At 42.7% G+C, this 21,472-nt stretch overlaps 1 protein-coding gene and 1 long non-coding RNA gene across 4 annotated transcripts in view; both read right to left on the bottom strand.

The window, feature by feature from the left end:
• Positions 1–21,472, bottom strand: part of LOC147484804 (uncharacterized) — a 99,447-nt gene that overhangs the window by 36,071 nt on the left and 41,904 nt on the right. The gene's annotated exons all lie outside the window — the stretch shown is intronic.
• On the bottom strand, positions 22–3,079 carry LOC147484809 (uncharacterized). Of its 2 annotated transcripts, XM_086581043.1 has the most exons (6): positions 2,828–3,079; positions 2,305–2,420; positions 1,948–2,221; positions 1,320–1,381; positions 920–1,001; positions 22–677 (listed from the first exon to the last, which is right to left on the bottom strand). In XM_086581043.1, exons 1-6 carry the CDS (start codon positions 2,877–2,879, stop codon positions 562–564), a joined length of 702 nt encoding a protein of 233 aa, XP_086437169.1. In that variant the 5' UTR covers positions 2,880–3,079; the 3' UTR covers positions 22–561. The 2 variants fall into 2 exon arrangements, with proteins under 2 accessions (XP_086437169.1, XP_086437170.1); XM_086581044.1 differs by lacking the exon at positions 22–677 and having other exon boundaries at positions 918–1,001; positions 1,297–1,381.

Genomic DNA, 21,472 nt, shown 5'->3' on the forward strand with positions numbered 1-21,472 from the left:
CATTCGTGCCAATTATCCAAACGAACACAAATCACTAAAATGTTTACATACAATAAAGTGGTATTTACATACAAACTATTGCTACAAATCACTCACAGTATGAAGTACTAACTGTGTAACCAAACACTTCGCCTAAATAACTGAAAACATTATTCAGCATCAGTAATAAATTTATAAGAAAACTGTGGCCAGGTGAAAAATACTCTCTGCAAAACTAATTTCAAAAAGGGCATACAGCCTGCACATTTTCGATTGGTCATTATCTCCTGATGCTGGCAACTACATACAGTACTCAATTGGTAAGGGTAAGCCAAATTAACATCATATTTGTTGTCGAACAGCTACACTCAGAATGGTTGTACAACCACACGGCTTCGTGGATGAACTATGCCACAGCCACCAAAAAGGATCCTGGAAACTCCCCAAATGTTGTAGCAACTGCCTGGAACGGGTCCCCATTAATAGTATAACCGAAACAATCAATTACCATGCACAGACACATAAAAAAGCTTTGTGGTACTATGTTTCCACTTGGCACTGATCACCAGCCTAGACATATGCTTAACGAGGATCACCAAGTCGTTGGTCATCACGACTGGAAGGTGGACAGAATGGAAATTGTGCAAATTGGATCTTTAAGATGGGAGCATCTGGTTTCTTCTCATCAAACTTGTAACCTGCACAAAGCCCCAAATTCAACACAAGTCAAATGACCCGGTGACCACTAAAATTGCACCATTACACTTCACTAGTCACAGCAATAGCACGTAACATTTTATCAGATGGGGGTAGATCTAGTGAAGCAAAGACACAGAGAAGACAAAATGCACAGATATACATCAATCATTCTTACATAGTTGCAGAAACATGAATAGAAGTAAATCACAAATCACTGGTGATACCAAATGAATATACATACCTTGAAGAGCTTCCATGGCTGTCAAAGCACATTTAGCATCACTAAATTCCACAAAACATAGAACCATCGCCTTGTCTCGAGACTGCATAAATTACCAACTTTTACAAAGAATTATTCTACCAAATGCGAGGGGAGGGGAGGTGACATAAATAAACTAATATATGAAACATGGTTCATCCACTGCATTTATTTTCTCTTCAAGCTATATCTGAAGTTCTAAAACTAGCTGAAACTGTGTTGATTATGCTTATTCAAATGAGATGACTTGTTACTTGCATGCTAATGGCAGATTGAGACATGCATCTAAACTTAAAATTACAGTAATACTACAATTAGTACTAATAGCAGTCAATATTCCCACAAAATAAATTTGAAACCTGTATAAGGTGAATTGACATACATGTCTGGGTTCCTTGTGGACAAGCCTGAGTTCTTTAAAACCGATAAAAGGACGAAAAAGATCTGTAGGACATGTCAAGGACTAAAAGAGGAAAATATAGATACTTCAAAACAAGATGCAAGCACACATGCATGCATAAAGGTCAGGTATTATGACAGCCTTTCCTGCACCATTTTAATAAGCCTTCATGAGCCACACAAAGAAACGAGTAAGGGTTAATTTCTTTTGACAATGACGTTAGTAGTAATCTTTACATAAACTAAACCCTCTGTCTCATATCCTAATGATCCTCACGGAAGGATATCATCAAACCTATGGCATGCCCAGTTGCAAAAATGCAAATGTGAGGCCGTTGTCTATAGTTTGGACAGAAGGTAAACAAAGGCATTTAATGCTTTGTTCTGTTTACTGATCTGTCTCTTTAGACCGGTTTGAGTTGAGCCCTGTTTATTATTCCCTCAATGTCAACCTTTAGATTCCAGTATTATCTCATCTAGACGTCTACATACATATTGAACAGCAAAACTCACTTATCAAATCCATGCAGGCAGTTATGTATGTATTCTAGTAAGTTTTTTTTTCATCTCTATTTTTTCCTGTTTTGATACGTGCTAACTCAACAGGATACGTGCTAACTCTCTTCTGGTACAGTCGCTTGGAAGCCCATCAACAAAAAGAATGCTCGACTCCTCTCCTAACACACTATCAATTTTCCTCAAGGAGCTGGGCCTTTCGTTGAGCAATTCTGGAATGCCCCTGCTACTCAATGCTGGACCTTCCAGAGGACTCGGAAACCCCTTCAAGCTTGCTCCCGATGTTAATCCACTAAATCCTGGTGCAGTATGACTGGCTAATCCAGCAAAAGTATCTAAGCCGTAAGCTCCAGGCCGTAATGGCAAGATCTGATATTAAAACCAATTTTCAGTTGATAACCATATAATATCATCAGTAACCAAGTAAGAAAGAGAGAGAGAACTATGCTTACATCCTTTTGTAAGTAATCTGAAGATGTCCCTCGCAAATCATTAGCCAAATGATGAGATGATAAGAAAGAAGCTTCAGATGATACATAACCAGGAAAACTAGCTCTGGGAACACCATCTGCAAATATTACAATCACCAATCAAAAGATCAATACAAAGACCCAAAAACTAACACCATCAAGTACACAATATATCTAGGACTTTATAAAAGAACACATTACAAACTAGTTCAGAACAAAACCAGTAAACAAACCACATTGATTGAGTCACTATGATTGGGCATAGCATATTTAAAAACTAAGTAACACTCACACAAAGTCATCACATTGTATGTGCATATTGCAACTAAAACTTCATTAGTAAGGATAAAGACTTGATTTTTTTGTTGAAATTAATTTCAATATGCATTTAGTAAGTCGCTTATAATCAACAAGTGAACAATATGTTAGTAAGTCACCTATACAAAAACCTTTATTATCCAAAACGACCAACAAGGGTTTAAGGAAGAGCAATATATATATATACCTCTTTCTGGAACACCAGCGCCTGCCCCATATCTCCAGTATGAATCCCCCATGCCCCTTCAACCTCTCTCTCTCTCTCTGTGTTGTCTCGAGATACGTATTAATAAGGATTACGATGAGAATCTGTTTCTGATTATACAATTATGCAAACCTTTCTACGGCATCGGTTTTTTTAAGTCTGAAACCCGTCCTCGATATCGATAGTTAGTATGGTTTATTTGGATTCTAATTTGTAAATGGTAATTCTAATTATATAATTACTAGTAAACGGGCACGTGCGTTGCACGTGCTAGGAATGAAGAATTATGTATAATGTAAAATATTACATATTAAATTTGTCTGAATGAAACTTTAATTAAGGGGAAAAAAAACATTTGAATATTTTAGTTTTATTTTTTGTTTGATACGATTTTTGCTGCTCTGCCATGCTGCGAATAAATATATTTGAAGATGTATTTAACCGCCTGTAATTTAGTTAGTATGTAATTAGTATTGTATATGCCACAAACTTATTTACCTTAAAAATAGATATTATGTTGAGGAAATTCACCTTTGTGCTGCTAGTTGTGTAATTCTCTTGTCGAGCATTTATATGTGATGGAGGAACATTGTTGGATTCATATGAGTGTACTACCTATAAGATATAAGAATACTACATCATGTTGTGCAACATAATGCGTATTCTTAACTGAAGATTAAAATATCTAAAGAAAAATGCAAGAAGAAAAACCTTTTTCTTATTATTGTCTTCAAAATGATCTAGCGAATCCATTAGCAATTGTTTTTTTGTCTTTGAATATTTTGGTCTGATTAAATAAGTAAGTAAGTTGGACAGAGAAAGAAAATGTTGCTAGCTAAAAAAAACCATTTTTTTTTTTTTTAATTTAGAAACATTTACATTTAAGTCGGATATAATCTGTAGACTGAATTGAATGTATAAATAATAGCTTTCGATAAGATGGCTATGTGGCAAGATTGAATGATTCAAATGATGGAGGGTTGAATTTTTTCAATCCATTTGTATGGAGGTGCACAGAAGTACGAAATTATGGATTCTAGCTACATCGTTGAATTACATCTAGGGGAAGCGGCATATCACTGGGACTGATTCCAAATATTTCAAGTTAGTACTCAATATCCTGTATCGTTAAAGATGGGTTTCAAAATAAACTTTAGCGTAACCGCCATCACTGAACCCGTTGTCGACCGCCATTTGGTGGTGACGCTGTGACTTGGTTGGCGACATGGATTTGTACTTGGTAGTGGTGGCTTGGTTTTCCAAGGAGCATTGTGTATTGATTGCATTAGATGAATGGTTGTTTTATGCAAAGATTGATTTCAGATATTGAGTACTAACTAACCTACTGAACAATCTCTTGACATGGGACGGTGAGCTTTGGACAATGGCAATGATGCATAGAATTATATAAATATTGAGCCAAATGGTAGTCTCGTTGAACATTTTTGTCTAGAGAATGGAGGCAAAATATTAACTTTTCCATTAACAATACCATTGCGGTGTTCCCTATTTGGTAATCGTTTGGTTTCGTGCCATTTATGAGTATCTAATCCTTCATTCCTGAATCTTTTTAATTTTTCTTATCCATTTTGCTTTGATCTACCAAGGCATGACACACCCAACAAAAGCTTGAACTGCAAGTTGATTATGAATCAGGTTAAACTATATGATTCCTCACATATGGAAAAACTGCAATATGCATTTTTTTTTTGTTTGTTTTATGTAATATATATGTTTCCCTAGGGGAAATGGGAAAAATTTATTCATAACTGTCAATATTTCATAGACGCCAGGATAAAAAATTCATAGCGCTCCTCACGACTGGTGAACCTTCATATTCATTCAGACAAAGCAGGAGCATCCAATCCACACACGTGGTATAGTCCATATATGCACTGGAGGAAAAGTGGGAATACTGTGATAGTGGGTGGACATTTGATATTGGCACTGTGTTGCTCTCCTCGTACTACATGGGATGATGGGAAATGGAGTTTGAATCTTGATGGCATGATGATGATTACGTTTATAACGACCTGAGGAGACACTAACTACGCAATTCGATAGTCACTTCCCAAGTTCTAATTAAAAGGTCGAGAACATGCTATAAGGGCATAAGTTAAAACAGATTTATTGCTGATTATGTGTGCCAGAAAGCAGCTATTCAGAGAGGAAACACTCATACCTGCGCAGAGATAGACTGCATGATAATAAAATGAAAGAATAAAAAACATGATATTAACTCAAACAATGATTTTGAACAAAATTTTCAGCTGTCTGCAGTCAAAGAATCTAGATAGAAACGAGCTTTAATGCAAAGTGAAGGGACTAATTTCCCCAATATTATCTAAGTTAAAGGATTTGGCCAAAGGGAGCATCTAAAGCACAGCTGAAGTGCATCATCGTATTAAGCAACAATGGTTATACTACATGGTAGGCAGTAGCTGCAACTGAATCATGAGGGGCCCTCAAAGAAAGTGTTTGTTTACCAATATCATAACAAACACTATTACATGGCAGAACAAATCTAGTTGTTTGATAGAACAACTATTTATGTAAATCCTATCACATTACTATTACATGGCAGAACAAATCTAGTAGACATTAGTAACATCACTGTTGCATTACAGATTAAATTCCAAGAACAAAATATCTAATAACCATAAATAATAAAACAATAGTAAGTTTAGGACAATAATAATAACGACATGGTCAATTCCATCTCAAGCATTCAGTCCTATTACCGTTTACATGCCCCAATCTCAAACCACAACATCAGCAGCATAAAGTGCATTGAAAATTGGCGATAATAGGTGTTTTACCTTAGAAAGTTTAACCACACCAACTGACCCCTGGATAAAATTTTCATCGGAGAAATGTTTTTCTGGTAACGCAGATTTAGCATCCATAATCTTGAAAAGCAAAGAGCCCGAGCTCTATAGAAACAGATATACTCAGAGAATTGTGCATTTGAAATGAACCTTCCTGATGAGAAATCGCCTCTTCTCATGTAGACAGAGGATCAGGAATCAAACTTGAAGACTGGACCAACCACTAAAGAGGGCATAACAGATGAAGTGACTTGTGTTGTAGCTACTCCCAGAGGATTCAATGTGAGGATAACGGAGAAGACATCAGATGTGATGGAAGACGAAGACCAAGCTATCAAGCCCACTCGTAGGTTAGCCTCAAGAATAAGCACTCAAAACAGAAAGGCAGTTGTTGTCCCTTGTGCTAACAATGGATTGCAAAGTGTGAATTATCCGATATTTGCAACATTTATACATGTTCGTGCAATAGCATGGCCGAAAGTATAGAGAAAGTCTACCCAGGTCAATTGAAGAGGAAGTCAAGAAGAACTCAGACTCCTATTTTCATCCAGTGTCATGGTTTGATAAAGCTGATATCGATTCTCTTCGTGAATGTAGTGGAAATAAAACTAATTCTACTAATGAAGTTAATGTTCAAAAGACTTACGCAGAAGATGAACCAGTAGTAGATAAGTTAGAATTATCAAGAACAACATCTTAATCAAAGGGGCCTGCTGGGAGGACGCGGAGCTCGTCAAGCAACTGACAGCTAGAACCAACAGCCTCAAGCCCTTTGTCTTCCAGTGTATATTACCTGTTTCAAAAAATAGGTAAAAAAATCGCATGCTGCGCACATATAAATGACTTCATTGAACCAGTCCGTTGTTAATCAGTGAAGCACTTTGACTAAAACCACAAATTATTGTATATGACAATAGTGTATGGTGTATTTTGTTCCTACGATATGTGTTGAAACTCAACTTATTTTTCCTTTTTGTTTGAGAAGACCTTGTGACTTTGTAGAACGAAGGCCATCCAAGAACAGCGAAACATGTTTTTATAACAAAGAAAACGGTTAGTTGGGTCTGAGACAGCAATCAATTATCAAATAAGAGTATAACAATATACCACCGCTGATATGTTATGGCAGTAAATTCTTAAGATGTCTATTCTCAATGGAAGATGAAAAGGAAATAAAAATGGGGTAAATGTACAATAGAAAGGAGCGTACCTGTTTATGAAGAAGGATTGCCTGCAAATTGGAAACAAAGACTAAAAAATTAGGAATTCAGTGAATTAGCGAAATCACTGAATGCACCTAAAAATAGCTTATGAGCAAAAAACAAATATACTGCTCTTCTGTTTTCAGGCTCGGATTATAGATTCTTGAAGTGATTAATAGGAGCTAACGTCAGATGTTAAACATCTGCTGAAATCAGTGAACATCTATAATGAGTAAGCTCCCCTCGAGCTTAGTCGGGCCGTCCTGCAACGAACCAAGTGGCGCGACTATTTGACCAACCATGAACAAAACGCTTAGGGTATTTGGAGATTAACTTCAGTGGTGTCCATATTTGTTCCTTTTTTAAACTTACTTCCATTCTATCATTATCGCATTGATAATATTTTGGAGCAGGGACGTCAACAGGGCAAAAATCTTGGTTTTTCTTGTGATTAAGCGTGATTTTATATGCGAAATGTGCTTCAGTGAAAACAGATTTACCTGCAGCCGTTGAGGATGTGTCCATTTCATAGACTTCAAAGTCTCTTGGCGAGTCATAATCAAAGTCCTTGGAAGAGTTGAACGCTGTTCCATTTCCACAGACAACTTTCCATCTCTCTGGCACTGATGTCAATACTCTGTCATTGAAATTCGCAGACTCCTTAAAGAGCTAGGCAAAGTGAGGCGTGCAGTTAGAACTACCTACATTAAGGAATTCTTCAGAAAATTCAGATAAGGGCCAATTGTTAAATAACCAGAACATGTTAACAGAAATGGCTTGAGAATAATAAAAGTGTATCTGTGCATGCAAGGTTAGATAAATGTATATATATAATTTTAAATTTAATTTCTGTTTTCGCTGTACCATCGAGGAATTTCTTTTCTTCAGGTGGTTCCTAAAGAGATGCAGGGCATGTCAGAGAAATCAATAAATAAACTTCAATATAGTCGATTAGCATAATAAAAATGTACAACTCTTTTGTTTTGAGGCTGTATTGTAGATCCTTGCAGATGATTAATAGAGTCGATGTAAGATCCCATCTAAAATGAAACCGAATCGTAACCGAGGCTAAACATCTGCTGAAATCGCTGGACTTCAAGAATGAGAAAGCTCCCATCGCCGCCTTTGATCCGGGTCAGTCCCGCAAGGACAAACCATTTGGCGCGACCATCCGACCGCACATGAACGAACACTTCGGTACTAAGAAGCTCGGATAGAGCAAAGACGAAGATATTGCAACATGTCTTGTCTAAGAATTCGGTAACAAGCCGGTTGCCTCCATAATATCTCCTACCACCTTTTCTTGCAAGTGGGGAAGTGTCCACATTCTGTACATGAGGCATGACATAGTGGAAGCATTTGTGTCCCTTCTAGCATGTAAGAAATTGGAACACTTGTCCGCCAAGTATCTTGGATTTTTATCACTTAAATCTAGAGCTGGAATTCAGGGTGAAGCTGCAGTTATTTTTAATCACATCATACCGTGAACTTGTAGTTCCCCGCTTTCGCCATGGTGTCCGTGAACTCGGATAGTTGAGATGGTGTTAGAATATTGGAACTGCCATGGATCCACAGAGATATGTATGAAAGCGTCGCAATGGTAGACTGTTCCTTGCATTTTGTTCAGTCTGAAAGCACAATCCATATCCCATACTCTGCGACACAAATGATTCTATTGGACTTGGCAGAGTCGCAATCCATTGTTAAGGGAAAAAAAGTCAAGCGGACTGACCTGTTTATTTTGAACAAACTGCGCAAAGTTGAAAAGGAAGAGGTTAAGACGTGGAGAATATCAGGAAAGTTGGTCAGATGATGTGCCAATAGAACTATACTAATTTGGACTCCAAAAGAGGTCAGTCCACATTTCGCAGGGAATCTGCATAGATCAATTAAAAAAAAAAGTCTTGTACAGAGTTAAATTCTTAATTAAAATTTGATCAGATGGTAAAGGGTTTAGTAAATTCTGTTGTACCAAGGTGAATGATTGTCACATTCAATCATATTGAATACAATCAAGTGTAATATTCATAAGCAGCAAAAGTTATGGCTTAAAAGCGCACAACGTGCGTGCCATGAGAATTTGACGGCTATTGGAATGCATTTTGCACAACATAAACAATAACCTATTAAGTGGATACATAAGGAGGGCTCAGACGTTATAATAAGCAAAGTCAATGATTTGGTCTAGAATCGTCTTATGCAAACTACGACATATTATGGATTTGGAGACCCCAACATATTAATTTATCTTTCCTCTTCTGTGAACCAAAACTGGTTAAATTGACTAAAGAAGATTCTATATTTTATTATGCATTCTGTGCTAAAACATTTCAAGAAAACCTAGGATTCCCACGGTGATGCTTGCATTTATATCTGTTGGAAATGCTTGCACAAAGCACAATTGGGGCGTAATAATATGTTCCAATTGAGATTGTTGCATGGATTCATATAAGATATAACCAAGACGAAATAATATTGTGAGAATTTATTCATTGAAAGAAGAGGGGGAGAATAATAAGTGCATCAAGCTCTACATAAACTTGTGTGACTTCTTCACGAATAGTATTCAGTATCACTGCTGAAGCTAGTGTACATCCATCAGCCAAACTAATTTTAAGTGGTTCATTATTTGGCAAAGATATTTAACCATTTTTTGTTTAGGTTCTCCCCCTGGCGAAAGAAATATGATGCATTTAATTGACGCATAATAACTAAAAAAATAAATTGTAAGTGATTTAAGATGCCACTAAACCCAGCTAATACAAACTTATGGGCAGTTGGTACAAAAATGGGCGTATCCAGAACGGGGTACCAATCTCTAAATGGCTATGCTATAGCTACTCGATGCCGAGCTAAATAGTCGGGGCAAGTGAATCTAGTTAGACTTTAAATGTTAATGCCTGTAGTAAAGACCGAAAGAGTGCAATCTGACAACTTAATATTGTTCTTTTCCCTCCTAATTAATAATTTTCTTTGTAGTATACTATTATGTTGTCTGCTGATACAATAACCTTATTTAAAGACAGCGCCTCCTAATGCTCTTCAATTTCTTGATGTGAATAGTTCATGTACTCAAAATATATTAATGGGGCCTATCTTATGTCTTTCAAAAGTCTTGAGCAATTATTTAGCAATCAACCTAAAATATTGTACAAGATTTTCCAATTATCACTCGGCAGCCAAAAGAATGATCAAAGTGAATAACCCGAGTAAAACAGCCATTAAAAAGGTGAAGACAGAATAGTATTTGCAGTCCACTGCGCCAACGTTTTGGATGTGTAAAAGCAGTGCAATGCCATACACGCTCAAGCAAATGGTAATCCTAAATTTAGAAGCACCGAAGTTCGATAGAGTTAAAAGTTTTTCTCTGCTTCATATTGGCTGAATACATTAAAGTTAGCGTGAAAGTATAAACCTACCCAAATAAAGAAAGCATGAACATATTCTTCAAGGCTATAAAAGACGATGGTGGAGCTTTATCCGCTTGGACATTTAAAAAGAGAAAAATACAATTGAAACAGTTTTACGTTTACACTAATCAAAGAGAAGTTAGAATATCAATTAAGGAGTTGCCAAGTAACTTAATTACATACCTTTAGAACATGGTCGAGAAGCCAAGTAGGCAAAAGAAGATGTAGGTGGTAGAGTGAACGAACAAATTTCTGCACATCCATAAAAATACAAATATAAGTAAGATATAAGTCTATCTATAAATACATGGATGCAAAACGTAAGCGCAAACTTTGATTGTATTTTTTTGAAATGTAGTGTCTTTGCTGTTATATCCGCTTCGAGGAGAACAAATTCTTAAACCTTAATTTTTTATTTAATGTAGTTCTTGAATCCATACGATAATGTGCCAGGTATCCACATAGCATCAGCTAGATCGGTTGTACATAGAATAACTTTTCCAAATGTAAAATATTGTAAAGGAGCGTTTTGGTCTTCTCCTAATTACAACTAGGAAGAGCGGGAAGGGTTAGGATTTTGGATGTGACCGAGGTCGTCATTGTGGAGCTTAATCTGCCTGCGATCTTCTTCTCGTTTTTTCCTTTTCTAGGGGAGAAAAGAATCGAGTCTGGCGTAGTTCCGATGGGTGGTATTTATAGAGTTTTGAGAGAGGAGATCCTTCGACCGTGTATTCTTTTGTACAAATGTAGGGTGGAGATCGCGGATGAGTGTTGAATTGGATCTGTTATTATGATTGGGGGTAGATCACGGTAGTCCACTATTTCCGGTGTTGAGATTACCACTAAGATCTTGGCAATCATTACACCTGGTGGGGCGATGTTTCTATCGAAGCGTTACGTATCCGGCAAAGTGTTAAATCTTGAGATATCTTCGTTAAGCACCACCTACTCGAGCTACTTCGCAGAGTCGGTCTTGGAGGTCGCCTTGGATTCATCTATCTTTGCGCTGCGTGTGGTAATACGCTAGAATTTGTTCTCGAGTCTGTCTTGGAGGTCGATATCTTGGTTAAACTTATGCTCCTGCGAGTCACGATGCCTATGAGGATATCGGCTCCCTACACGACCCTCTCGGTAGAGGCGTTGGTGTAAGGGGAACCTTATTCTTGAGAAAAAGAAGTCGGACGGCGTAGTGGAAGCGTGGCGAAACGATAGGGGATGAACCGGACCGGTGGAAGCGCCACTTTTGAATGATGTGGCCTGGTGAATTGGCGGGAAAAATGTAGTTTTATCTTACGTGCACGTGACAGAATCGTAGCAGTTGAAGGCGAAGCGTGTCGCGTTATCTTGGAGCTAACTGAAAAAGGGCGATGCCTTGGAACCGTGTCGCGGGCTATAAGCGTAGGATATAATGATTACTCCTTGGTAACTGAGCGGGCGGTTTATTCAAAATCAGATTTGGAATCTGAAAAAGTTATTTCGTGTTTTCTTCTTCTTCATCAAAAAAGCGCCCGGCTAGGGTTTCCCGTGAGTGCTCTATTCTTTGTTATCTTTCCCATTTCCATTTGCTTTCCTCTCTATCCGGCTCGTTATTTTAAGTAAGTAGGTTATTGTAAGGCTATAGGGTTTAGAACTGAATATTTGATAGAAAAGGGTTGTTATAATGTCTGATTCTGATGATACTTTCGGTCGGAGGAGGTCCGAGAGATATCTTTGAGTTGTGGAAGTCTGAGGATGAAGAATCGATGAAATATCGGGCGTGGGGGTTGAGTTAGAAGAAGATAGGATAGGATGGGGTAATGCCCGATCTCGGTCGAGGAGATGGCGTGGCGATCACGTCAGTCGAGGGAGAGGTTCGCATCAAAAGCGATAATGCCCCTAGAAGTGTGAACCGTCGTCTTTGCTAACTCTTTCCCGAGCTGAGGGCGGCGTATGGGATTAATGTCCCGACACGGAGATATCTGAGCCACGCAGAAAAAAATGTTAAGTAGTGAGGAGTATAACCCGCCCGAGCGGTGGAGTTATAATCTGTGAGGGCGGTGAGGCCTTGAGATGCACATACCGTTCTCAAAGCGGTATCACGACTTCTTGGCGCTTTGTTGGAAGTCTCCTGTCGGTTCGTTAGGTAACACACAGCGATTATTTAAGGTGTTCGACCTGCTTGAGCGAGCGAGTAGGAATATGATATAGGGGTATCGGATATAGTGGAGCACTATGTGATCGTCGATCGGGGAACATGAACTTTAGCTTGCAAACCATGGCGGCCAGCGTTCTGCGTGATCGATGGAGTAAGCAATGAGGCTGGACTAAGAGACCGTTGTTGCTAGTTGGCAATTCTTGTGTGGCCCGGGTGTATCTGCGAACTAGGATTTGTAACATATCCGATTGGGTAGGAACACTTTTACATTTGTTATTTTTGAGCGTTTGATAAATTTCTCTAACAGTCTTTGTTTTGCTTTGGCTGCGAGTTTTTCGTGTGAGCGGCGAACGATCGTGGGGAGATAGAAAGATTCGCTCGGTGACTCGTCTTTGAAAAACAAGCGAAGTTGCCGAGGTTGCTCATTTCTTTGAGGAAAAGGAGGGGCTCTCGATCCGGGAGAAGAGGAAGGTGCAAAAGGAGGCGGGCTCTAAATCGAGCAAAGCGAGGGGTGATGGAGAAGCGTACAAGTGATCGATAACCACGAGAGGAGTCAGGTCGCGGGGGTAAAAAAAGCTGCCTGTTAGGGGAACCTCGAGGAGGCTGGAGGATCAGGCGGTCGGCTGAATGGGGTTCGATCGAGGCTCTGTAGAGTTGGAGCCGATGGTTTTATTTGCTTTCGTGCTAGAGGCGAGTCGGAGAGGAGGCCACGGACGTCTCTGGCGGGGACGGCGGGCGAGCTGCGAAAAATAGCTCGACATGCTCGTGAAGATGGTGCTAACGGGGCGGATCGATGGTGGGCGGTTTGGGGCCGCGGTATCTACGCCGTAGTGGGGCCCGACTGGCGGTCATGGACTTAGCCACTTTTGAGGTGGGGTCAGTCGCCTCGGCCCGGGCCAGCGATCGATCCGGTGAAAAAAGGGCAAAGCTCCACGTAAAGGCGGCCCGGAAAGCGGTGGCGTCTGCGGGACGATCTGGAAGGACATTTTGTCTATCTGGGCGGGCGAGAATGGGGCAACCTGGCCTTTGTGAAGCGAAGCGGCTAGCGCCCGGATCGATAAGATAGCGGGTTGTTTGCTAGAACAAATAGCTCACGGATGGCAACCGCTTGAGAGCTAGATGAGAAGGGGTTAGTGACAACTTGAGGCAGAATGGAAATTCGCGCAATGCTTGGGTATGTCTATAACTTCATCGAGAGTACTTGCTTGCTTATGCAAATTGTTGTTGTGCTAACCATGTGTATGTTCGCGGTGGTGAGTGGATTCGAAGTTGAAAGAGATCGCCCGGTTCGCGAGAATCGGATAGGAAATAGTCTTTGAAATTGGGTGAGGTGAAAAATGTCGGGGGGCCCTCATGAGATGGAGCGCCTTGAAGAATTGGAAGATTTGAAGAGAGCTCATGAAGCGTTGAATCAGCCAAGATGTTGAAAGATCTGAGCCGGAAGAGGCGAGGCAAAAAGCTAGAAGAAGTCAAGATAATGTCGGCGATTTACCGTGGAAATTGGAGGGTTGAACGATTATGCCTTGCACCTTTGCAAGAAGGTTGCTCGGGGCGCTAATCGGGCCTATGACCGCGGCTGGGCCGCGACTTACGTTGAACGGAGGCTGATTACAATGGCTTGAAGGAGGAACACGCCCGGTTTGTGCGTCCCGATCCCTCGGTGGAGGAGGTTCGAGGGGATCCGGTGTGGAAGCGATTACCTCTTACGTGGCGTGCGAGGAAAAAAGCCGTGGTGGCTCAATTTGAAGCTGTTACACCTGATCACGGTGATGAGCTTAGAGTTGGATGGCATAGCGATCATTGTGGGCGGAGAGAATCTTTGAGGTCGATGAAGCGTTTGGCGTGGAGGAGTAGTTAATGTGGCGGAGATGAGGAGTTGTAAAATTTGTTCTTTGCCTTTTATCGGCTTATATCTTTGTGATACAATAAACTGGTTTTTCACAGGGTAACACAGGCGATTCGCCTTTTATGTTTATGTCTTGTAATCCCGAACAAGTGGGTGTCTCCTGCTGATTTGGGGTAGCCGAATGTAATGCGAACTTCGTGTGGGGCGGGTTGGATTTCTGAGTAATCTCAAAGAACTTCGGCTCAACATTGAAGCTATATGATAAAGCTATTACACGGATCTTCCTTTGTTTACATCACGATGATAGATAGTTGTGTTGTTGTGTGTATATGCGAGTCGGTTGCTCACTCATAGTTATGTAGGATGACCACGGCTTAGAATGGAGCGTGGTAGGCCCATTGTGGTGGCGACCTCCTTACTTATGATTGGTAAAATGAAGGGGCGTCGTGTTGTTGGAGTGCTTTAGATTGCGAAGTCGTGGCCCGGCGGCGTGAGCATCGAATCGGCTGAGTCGCTCGAGATCACGGTCGAATTACTCAGTTCAATTACGCCAACTGCGGTGTTCCGTTTCGTGCATGACCGTGTAGGGAGACTAGCGGTTCATGGGACATAATGATGGCGGGGCGGATGGCGTTTGGCGTCTCAAAGGTGATAATGAGGCACTTAGGAAAAAAGAGCGTTTCCTAAGGAATATAAACCGCTTCTCACATATCATCAAGAGGTTACGTCATTGTTTTGCCTAAGCTTTCCTTCCTCATCTTTGCTCTGCTCCTGCCCTGTGCTTTTCTGTCGCCGCTTGTTCATCAGGTATGTGGCTTCTTCTCTATGCGTGTTATTCAGTTTGAGAAATACCTAGAGTAAGTGTTAACTTTGCTGTCGTAAATTTGCTGCTAGGCTAGTATGGCTAGATGTCGTGCGTTTGTGAGAGAAACGTCGCCTCTAACAATGGAGGAAATGGAGTTTGAGCCTCATGTTCATGGCGATCGGGGGAAGAGAAAGGTTGCTGATGGAGAAACGAAGGGTCATAAGCGACCGAGGAGGGATAGTCGTCCTGTTGGCGGCATTGTATTCAGGTCGCCCAACGGTGAGTGGGAACGAAGTCGCTCGTCGGTAGCATGACAATTTGGGGGCAAGGTCGCCCGATTAAGTGAGAGTTTCGGTCCCACCATGTAAGGATGTGGGGGCGAATTCTACTACACAGGAAAGGCGGGGAAAAGCGGATGGTGAAACGCTTTCGGTTGTAGCTTTCACTCGGCCCCATGGCGACCCGGCGTTCGAAGAGGGATTGTGCTAGATGGAGATAAAGCGAAGTTGAGGGCGAGGACATGGGGACACTACTGGGGGCGATGGATATGGCGCTTGTTTGGTGAGTTCTTGATAGCTTAAAGGCATTTGTTGCCAACGACTTCGAGTCACGGTGTTCTAACTATGTTCATCACGGTTTCTTGCGGGTATATGATAAAATTTGAAAGATCTTTGTCTGGCGTTACGAGACTAGTGGTAACCCGCCGCGTGGAGGTGGGGTTGATCTGAGCTGCGTGGGGGTGGACAAGAAGAAACTGGATGATATGTCCACCAAGTACGAGCGTAACTAGCTTTGAAAACTTATTTATCTTGGTGTCGGATATGGAATTTGGAAAGGAAAGGGCGGTTGTGGCGGCTTATCGCGAAGAAATGTCGGAAGGTGGTGGCGAAGAAGAAGGCGATCTTCTTGAAGCTGTATATCGCCTATGCCGCTCTGGGCGAAAAGTATGACCGCGGGCGAGGTCATTTCGACATCTTTCTTTGACTTAATTGCTATCGACCCGGAAGACAAGCATGTCATTCTTGAAAATTGATAAGGTGATCATCATCGACTCTGTCGGTCGTAAGTTGTGAATATAGTCTACATTCCTCTCTCTTATCGGGAGCAAACAATAGAGTTGTGTTTTTGGCTTGCACGAAAGCGATTCGCCTTTTGTTCGGAGGATGGGTTTCCACGAAAGTGGCGGTTCAAGATTTGGTGCATTTTGTAATGAGCATCGATCACGGATTTCTGGGTAATCCCGGCCGGTCGGTGGGCGTAGTTAATGATGGCGCGTCTTGTCATGTAACGTTGTTTTGGATGTGTATGCATGCTCTTGTGTGTTTGTGTGTAACTAGCATCTTGATCTTATAAATATCGTCTGTTAAGTAGTCAACCCTAGAAATATAGGTCGTTGATGTGACAGAACTTCATGGATTCATTATGCTGTGGCGCCGGAGGCGTTCTTGCGATGAGGCGTTCTCGTGTGGTCGATCCTAAAATGTAGGGCCGCTGGCGTAACAAGACTTGCAAAGGCTATGTAGCCGGTGAGCTCGAGAGAAATGGTACTCGATCCTAGAAATATAGGTCCTCGGCGTAACAAAATTGGAGAGGCTATGTAGCCGATGAGCTCAAGAGAGCGTTCTCGTTCTCGCTTTAGTCGATCCTAGAAATATAGGTCCTCGGCGTTACAAGAATTGGAGAGGCTAAGTAGCCCATGAGCTCCCGAGAGTCGCTTTCGTGAGGCGTTCTCCGTGTAGTCGATCCTAGAAATATAGGTCCTCGGCGTTACAAAATTGGAGAGGCTTTGTAGCCTGTAAGCTCCTCGAGGCGTTTTCCTCGGAGGCGTTCTCGTGTAGTCGATCCTAGAAATATAGGTCCTCGGCGTAACAAGAATTGGAGAGGCTTTGTAGCACGTGGAGCTCGCTTTCAGAGGAAGCGTTCTCGTGTAGTCGATCCTAGAAATCGAGGTCCTCGGCGTTACAAAATTGGAGAGGCTATGTAGCACGTGAGCTCTCGGTGTGCTTTCAGTTCGTATCGATCCTAGAAATATAGGTCCTCGGCGTAACAAAATTGGAGAGGCTTTGTAGCCCTGTGGCTCACGAGGCATGAGGCTGAGGCGTTCTCGTGTAGTCGATCCTAGAAATATAGGTCCTCGGCGTAACAAAAATTGAGAGAGGCTTTGTAGCCCCGTGAAGGCGTTTCGGCCGAGGCGTTCGTGTAGTCGATCCTAGAAATATAGGTCCTCGGCGTAACAAGAATTGGAGAGGCTTTGTAGCCCCGTGAGCTCTGAGAGAATGCGCTTTCGAGAGCGTTCTCGTGTAGTCGATCCTAGAAATATAGGTCCTCGGCGTAACAATTGGAGAGGCTTTGTAGCACCGGTGAGCTCGAGGCGTATGCGCTTTCGGCCGTGAGGCGTTCTCGTGTAGTCGATCCTAGAAATATAGGTCCTCGGCGTAACAAAATTGGAGAGGCTTTGTAGCACTGTGTGAGCTCGCCGAGCGTTCGTGTAGTCGATCCTAGAAATATAGGTCCTCGGCGTAACAAGAATTGGAGAGGCTTTGTTCTCCGAAAGTTTCTCCGAGTCGATCCTAGAAATATAGGTCCTCGGCGTAACAAGAATTGGAGAGGCTTTGTAGCTGTGAGCTCAGAAAACATGTGCGCTTTCGGCGAGAAGCGTTCTCGTGTAGTCGATCCTAGAAATATAGGTCCTCGGCGTAACAAAATTGGAGAGGCTTTGTAGCAAATGAGTAATACCAATACAACTAACTGGAGTAGATAGTATCAGTCAGCACAAAAACTTGTCTTACATTAATGAAAACAAAAGATTTACAACATGAATGGCGCTACTGATAAAATTTTTTCAGTAGATAAGTATTCCAAGGTCGAGGCAACATCTTGCCCTCTTGGGTTCGTATCCAGTATGCTCCATTGCCGACGGCGCGTTCTACGATGTAAGGGCCTTCCCATGTGGGTGCTAACTTGGAGTCGTCCTGCGTCTTTTTGAGCACTAGGTCGCCAGGTTGAAAAGACCTAGGATGAACTCGCTTGTTGTAGGAGTTCTTCAGAGTTTGCTGATAAGAGGCGACTCTGATGGCAGCTAAGTCCCGCTTTTCTTCCAGCAGGTCGACGTCTCGTGATAACCGCGAATCGTTATGCTCTGACTTCGACAAGTTACGTCGAGTTGTAGTATTTGTCGGTTCGGTGGGAATTACGGCTACGCCCATAACATAAGGAGAATGGCGACTTCGCCCGATCTTGGAAGCGGTTGTTGTCGCGGTGAGCCCATAGGATGTTTTCAACTGATTTGGCCATTGGCTCTTATTCTTCTCAATCTTTTTTCTTCAAATTTTCCAAGATAGCTTTGTTCTTGCACTACCTTGACCATTACTCGAAGCGTCTTTGCGGAGTAGAGAAACTTAGCATGAATGATCTTCCACTTGGCTAGGAACTCTTTTGGTATTCGCGCCTTTGAATTGAGGCCCATTGTCCATTACCGGTGTATGTGGTAACCCAAATCTGGTGATAATGTGAGTCGGATGAAGTTGCGGACATGGGACTCTTTGGCGTGTCTTGAGGAATGGCCTCGACCCACTTGGTGAAGTAGTCGGTGGCGGCTAGGACAAAGCGGAAGCCGATTACTCTTCGTGGGATGAATGGTCCCATAATGTCCATGCCCACATGTGAAATAGCCCGCGGGCTCGCTATCTTGTCGATTCGCGGGTTGGATGATATTAATGGCGAGCGTTTGGCATTTGAGACATTTGAGGGCGTATGCTTTAGCATCGATCTGCATCGGGGGCGAAATATCCTTGAGAGATGGCCTTGTGAGCTAATGGCGGCGCCCGCGTGATTTCCATTCTCGCCGTGGATTTACGCAAAAAATTAATTGACCACGATTGCGGGGTAATGCATCGTAGGTGTGGGCCACCGGTAGTTTCTGAATAACTTGTTTTGGACTAAACAATAACGGCGAGCTTGATAAAGAGACTGCCGGGACTTGATACGCTCCTCGAGGGGCGTTAAATGTCTTGGATATAATCGATGATGGGCTGCATCCATGTTTGGCTCAACCGATTTGGCGGAGAGAGGAAATAGGTCGCTTATCATCAAGGTGTGGTGGAAGCTTGGTATGCGGTCATTCGACTACCTCAATGAAGAACTTGTCGGGAACGCGCGGCTTTCGGGGTTTGGGTAGCCAAATAAAGCTAAAGCTATCTGCGTGGCGGTTCTCCTCCACGCAAAGAAATGATGTATGTGTACCTGCTTAAAAGAAGGCAATAAGCGATGAGCGACACGAAGATACTTTGAAAGGTTACCTTAAATGGGTAGTGTACTCTTTTGCAACTGGCGAGCGACCGATTCGCGAGTCACTAAAGACTTGGAGCTCTTCGACACCCGAAGCTGCGGCGCCATCCTTAGTCCCCAATTAGTGCTTCGTTACTCCGCTTCATTGTTGGAAGTGGCAAAGTCAATCTGGGACTGACTTTTCAATCATATTTCCGTCGGGAAACTAAGGCGACTCGATGCGCTTCCACGAGGTTACTCGAACCATCCACAAAGAGAGACCAGGGCGATTTGACTCGCGTTTGCGTGTTTGGGAGCTCAGTTTCTTGTTCCCGGTTAAGGTCTTCGGTAGGGAAATCTGCGAAAAATCGTGACGACGACCTTTACGAAGTCGCGGGGGACGAACTCGATGTGGTGTTCTCCGAGTTCTTCGGCCCAAACTGCCATTCGAGTAGTCTTGTTTTCTTTATGAAGGACTTTCTTCAATGGAAGGTCGGTGAGAACTTTAATTGGATGTGCTTGAAAGTACGGTCTGAATTTCCGTCGCGGAATCTGACAAAGCAAAATGCGGCTCGTTCGGGAAGGAGTAATTCTTTTCGGTGGCGTGAGTGTCTTACTCGTGAAGTAGATCGGCTTCTCTGAATTGTTCTCCTCTTTAAAGAGAACCGATGATGGCGAAATCGGATCTGACGGATAAAGCCCGGTGTGTCTCTCCATATCTTGGCTTGGCTAAGATGGGAGGCGTGGTGAGATACTCTTTGAGAGTAGCGAATGCATGATGACATTGATCGCTCCATGAAGCGGCTCGCCTTTTTGAGGAGGATTTGTAGGAGCGGTCTACACTTATCGAGGCCCTTGATATGAACCGGTTGGCGCCATTCCCATTCGACAACCGTATCTGTTTCTTTGTCGTGGATCGGGCATATCCAAGAACGCTTCGGATCTGGTCGAGGATTGGCCTCGATCCCACCATTGCGACACGATACCCTAAAAACTTGCGAGGGGCGCCAAAGAGGCATTTTTGGGTTCACTTCATTCATGCCCGTCTGGCGTAGTCACGGAGAAACGCTTGTTCGAGGTGGGTGAGGTGATCACCCGGCTTTTTTGCTTTTGACCACCATGTATGTCAATGTAGACCTCCATGGTGTCGCCCTAACATGTCTTTGAACATGTCCGTGACTAAGCGTTGGTACGTGGCTCCAGCGTTCTTCAGACCGAGCGGGAGGGCGTTGTAACAATAGATCCCTTGTTCCGTGATGAGCGAAGTCTTCTCTTGATCTTCGGCCGGGCGAGTGGGATTTGGTTGTACCAGTATGCGCATCCATAAAGGAGAGGAGTTCATGACCACGGGTTTGGTCGACCCGGTTAGTCAATCTGCGAGGCAAAAGGAAAGCTATCTTTAAATTGGCACGATTGACATTTAATGAAATCGACACATAAAGCGAACTGTGCCATTCTTTTTGGGGGCCGGCGACAATGTTGGCAATCCACTCGGGGTAGTCTACCTTTACGATGAAACCGACTTGCTTGAGTTTTTCGACCTCGTCATTGATGGCTTTTGAAAGCGCGGGGATAGTCGGCGAATTCGTTGTCGAACTGATGCGGCATTGGGGTTCACATTTAATTTGTGGCATCGCGAAGTTAGGATCGATTCGGGCACGCATCGATATACGACCAAGCAAAAACATCTTTATTCATAGATAAGAAATTTACAAGTTGTGATCTGAGTGTGGGGTCGAGGTTAGCCCCTACATACACAAACTTGGGGTCGTCTTCGGTGCCAAGATTCACTCTTTCTTTTACGCCGCTTGGAGGCTTTACGGTGATGATGCGAAAACTTGCTTAGCGACTTCGCTTCTCGGAGGAGATCTGAACACCTGGTGGGACGACCTGACTGGTCGCTGAATGTGGAGCGACCTTCTCGGCAACGCTGCCAGGGGTATCCACGACCTGGGGAGGGGGCCCTGGCTGCAAGCACATTGATGGAGCGGTTGCGGTGACAATTAATGGCGGCTTGATATGGTGGGACGATCTCAAAACTTTAACCCGACAAAGGTGCGACAAAGGTACCGGCGTTGGTTCGATCTTTGGAGGTCTGCTTAAGCGTCTCGAGGACTTCGAGGTGCGAGTCGCGGT

The sequence above is a fragment of the Coptis chinensis genome, chromosome 8 (assembly GCF_015680905.1).
Source record: "Coptis chinensis isolate HL-2020 chromosome 8, ASM1568090v1, whole genome shotgun sequence".
NCBI classification, from domain to species: Eukaryota; Viridiplantae; Streptophyta; class Magnoliopsida; order Ranunculales; family Ranunculaceae; genus Coptis; species Coptis chinensis.

Bases quoted from the DNA above. Each gene is read 5' to 3' on its own strand.
- LOC147484809 (XM_086581043.1), bottom strand. From the start codon at position 2,879: ATGGGGGATTCATACTGGAGATATGGGGCAGGCGCTGGTGTTCCAGAA. The intron at 2,421-2,827 runs GTATATATATAT...TAATATTTGCAG, and splicing joins CGCTGGTGTTCCAGAAAGAG to ATGGTGTTCCCAGAGCTAGT. The intron at 1,002-1,319 runs GTATGTCAATTC...TAATTTATGCAG, and splicing joins TCCACAAGGAACCCAGACAT to TCTCGAGACAAGGCGATGGT.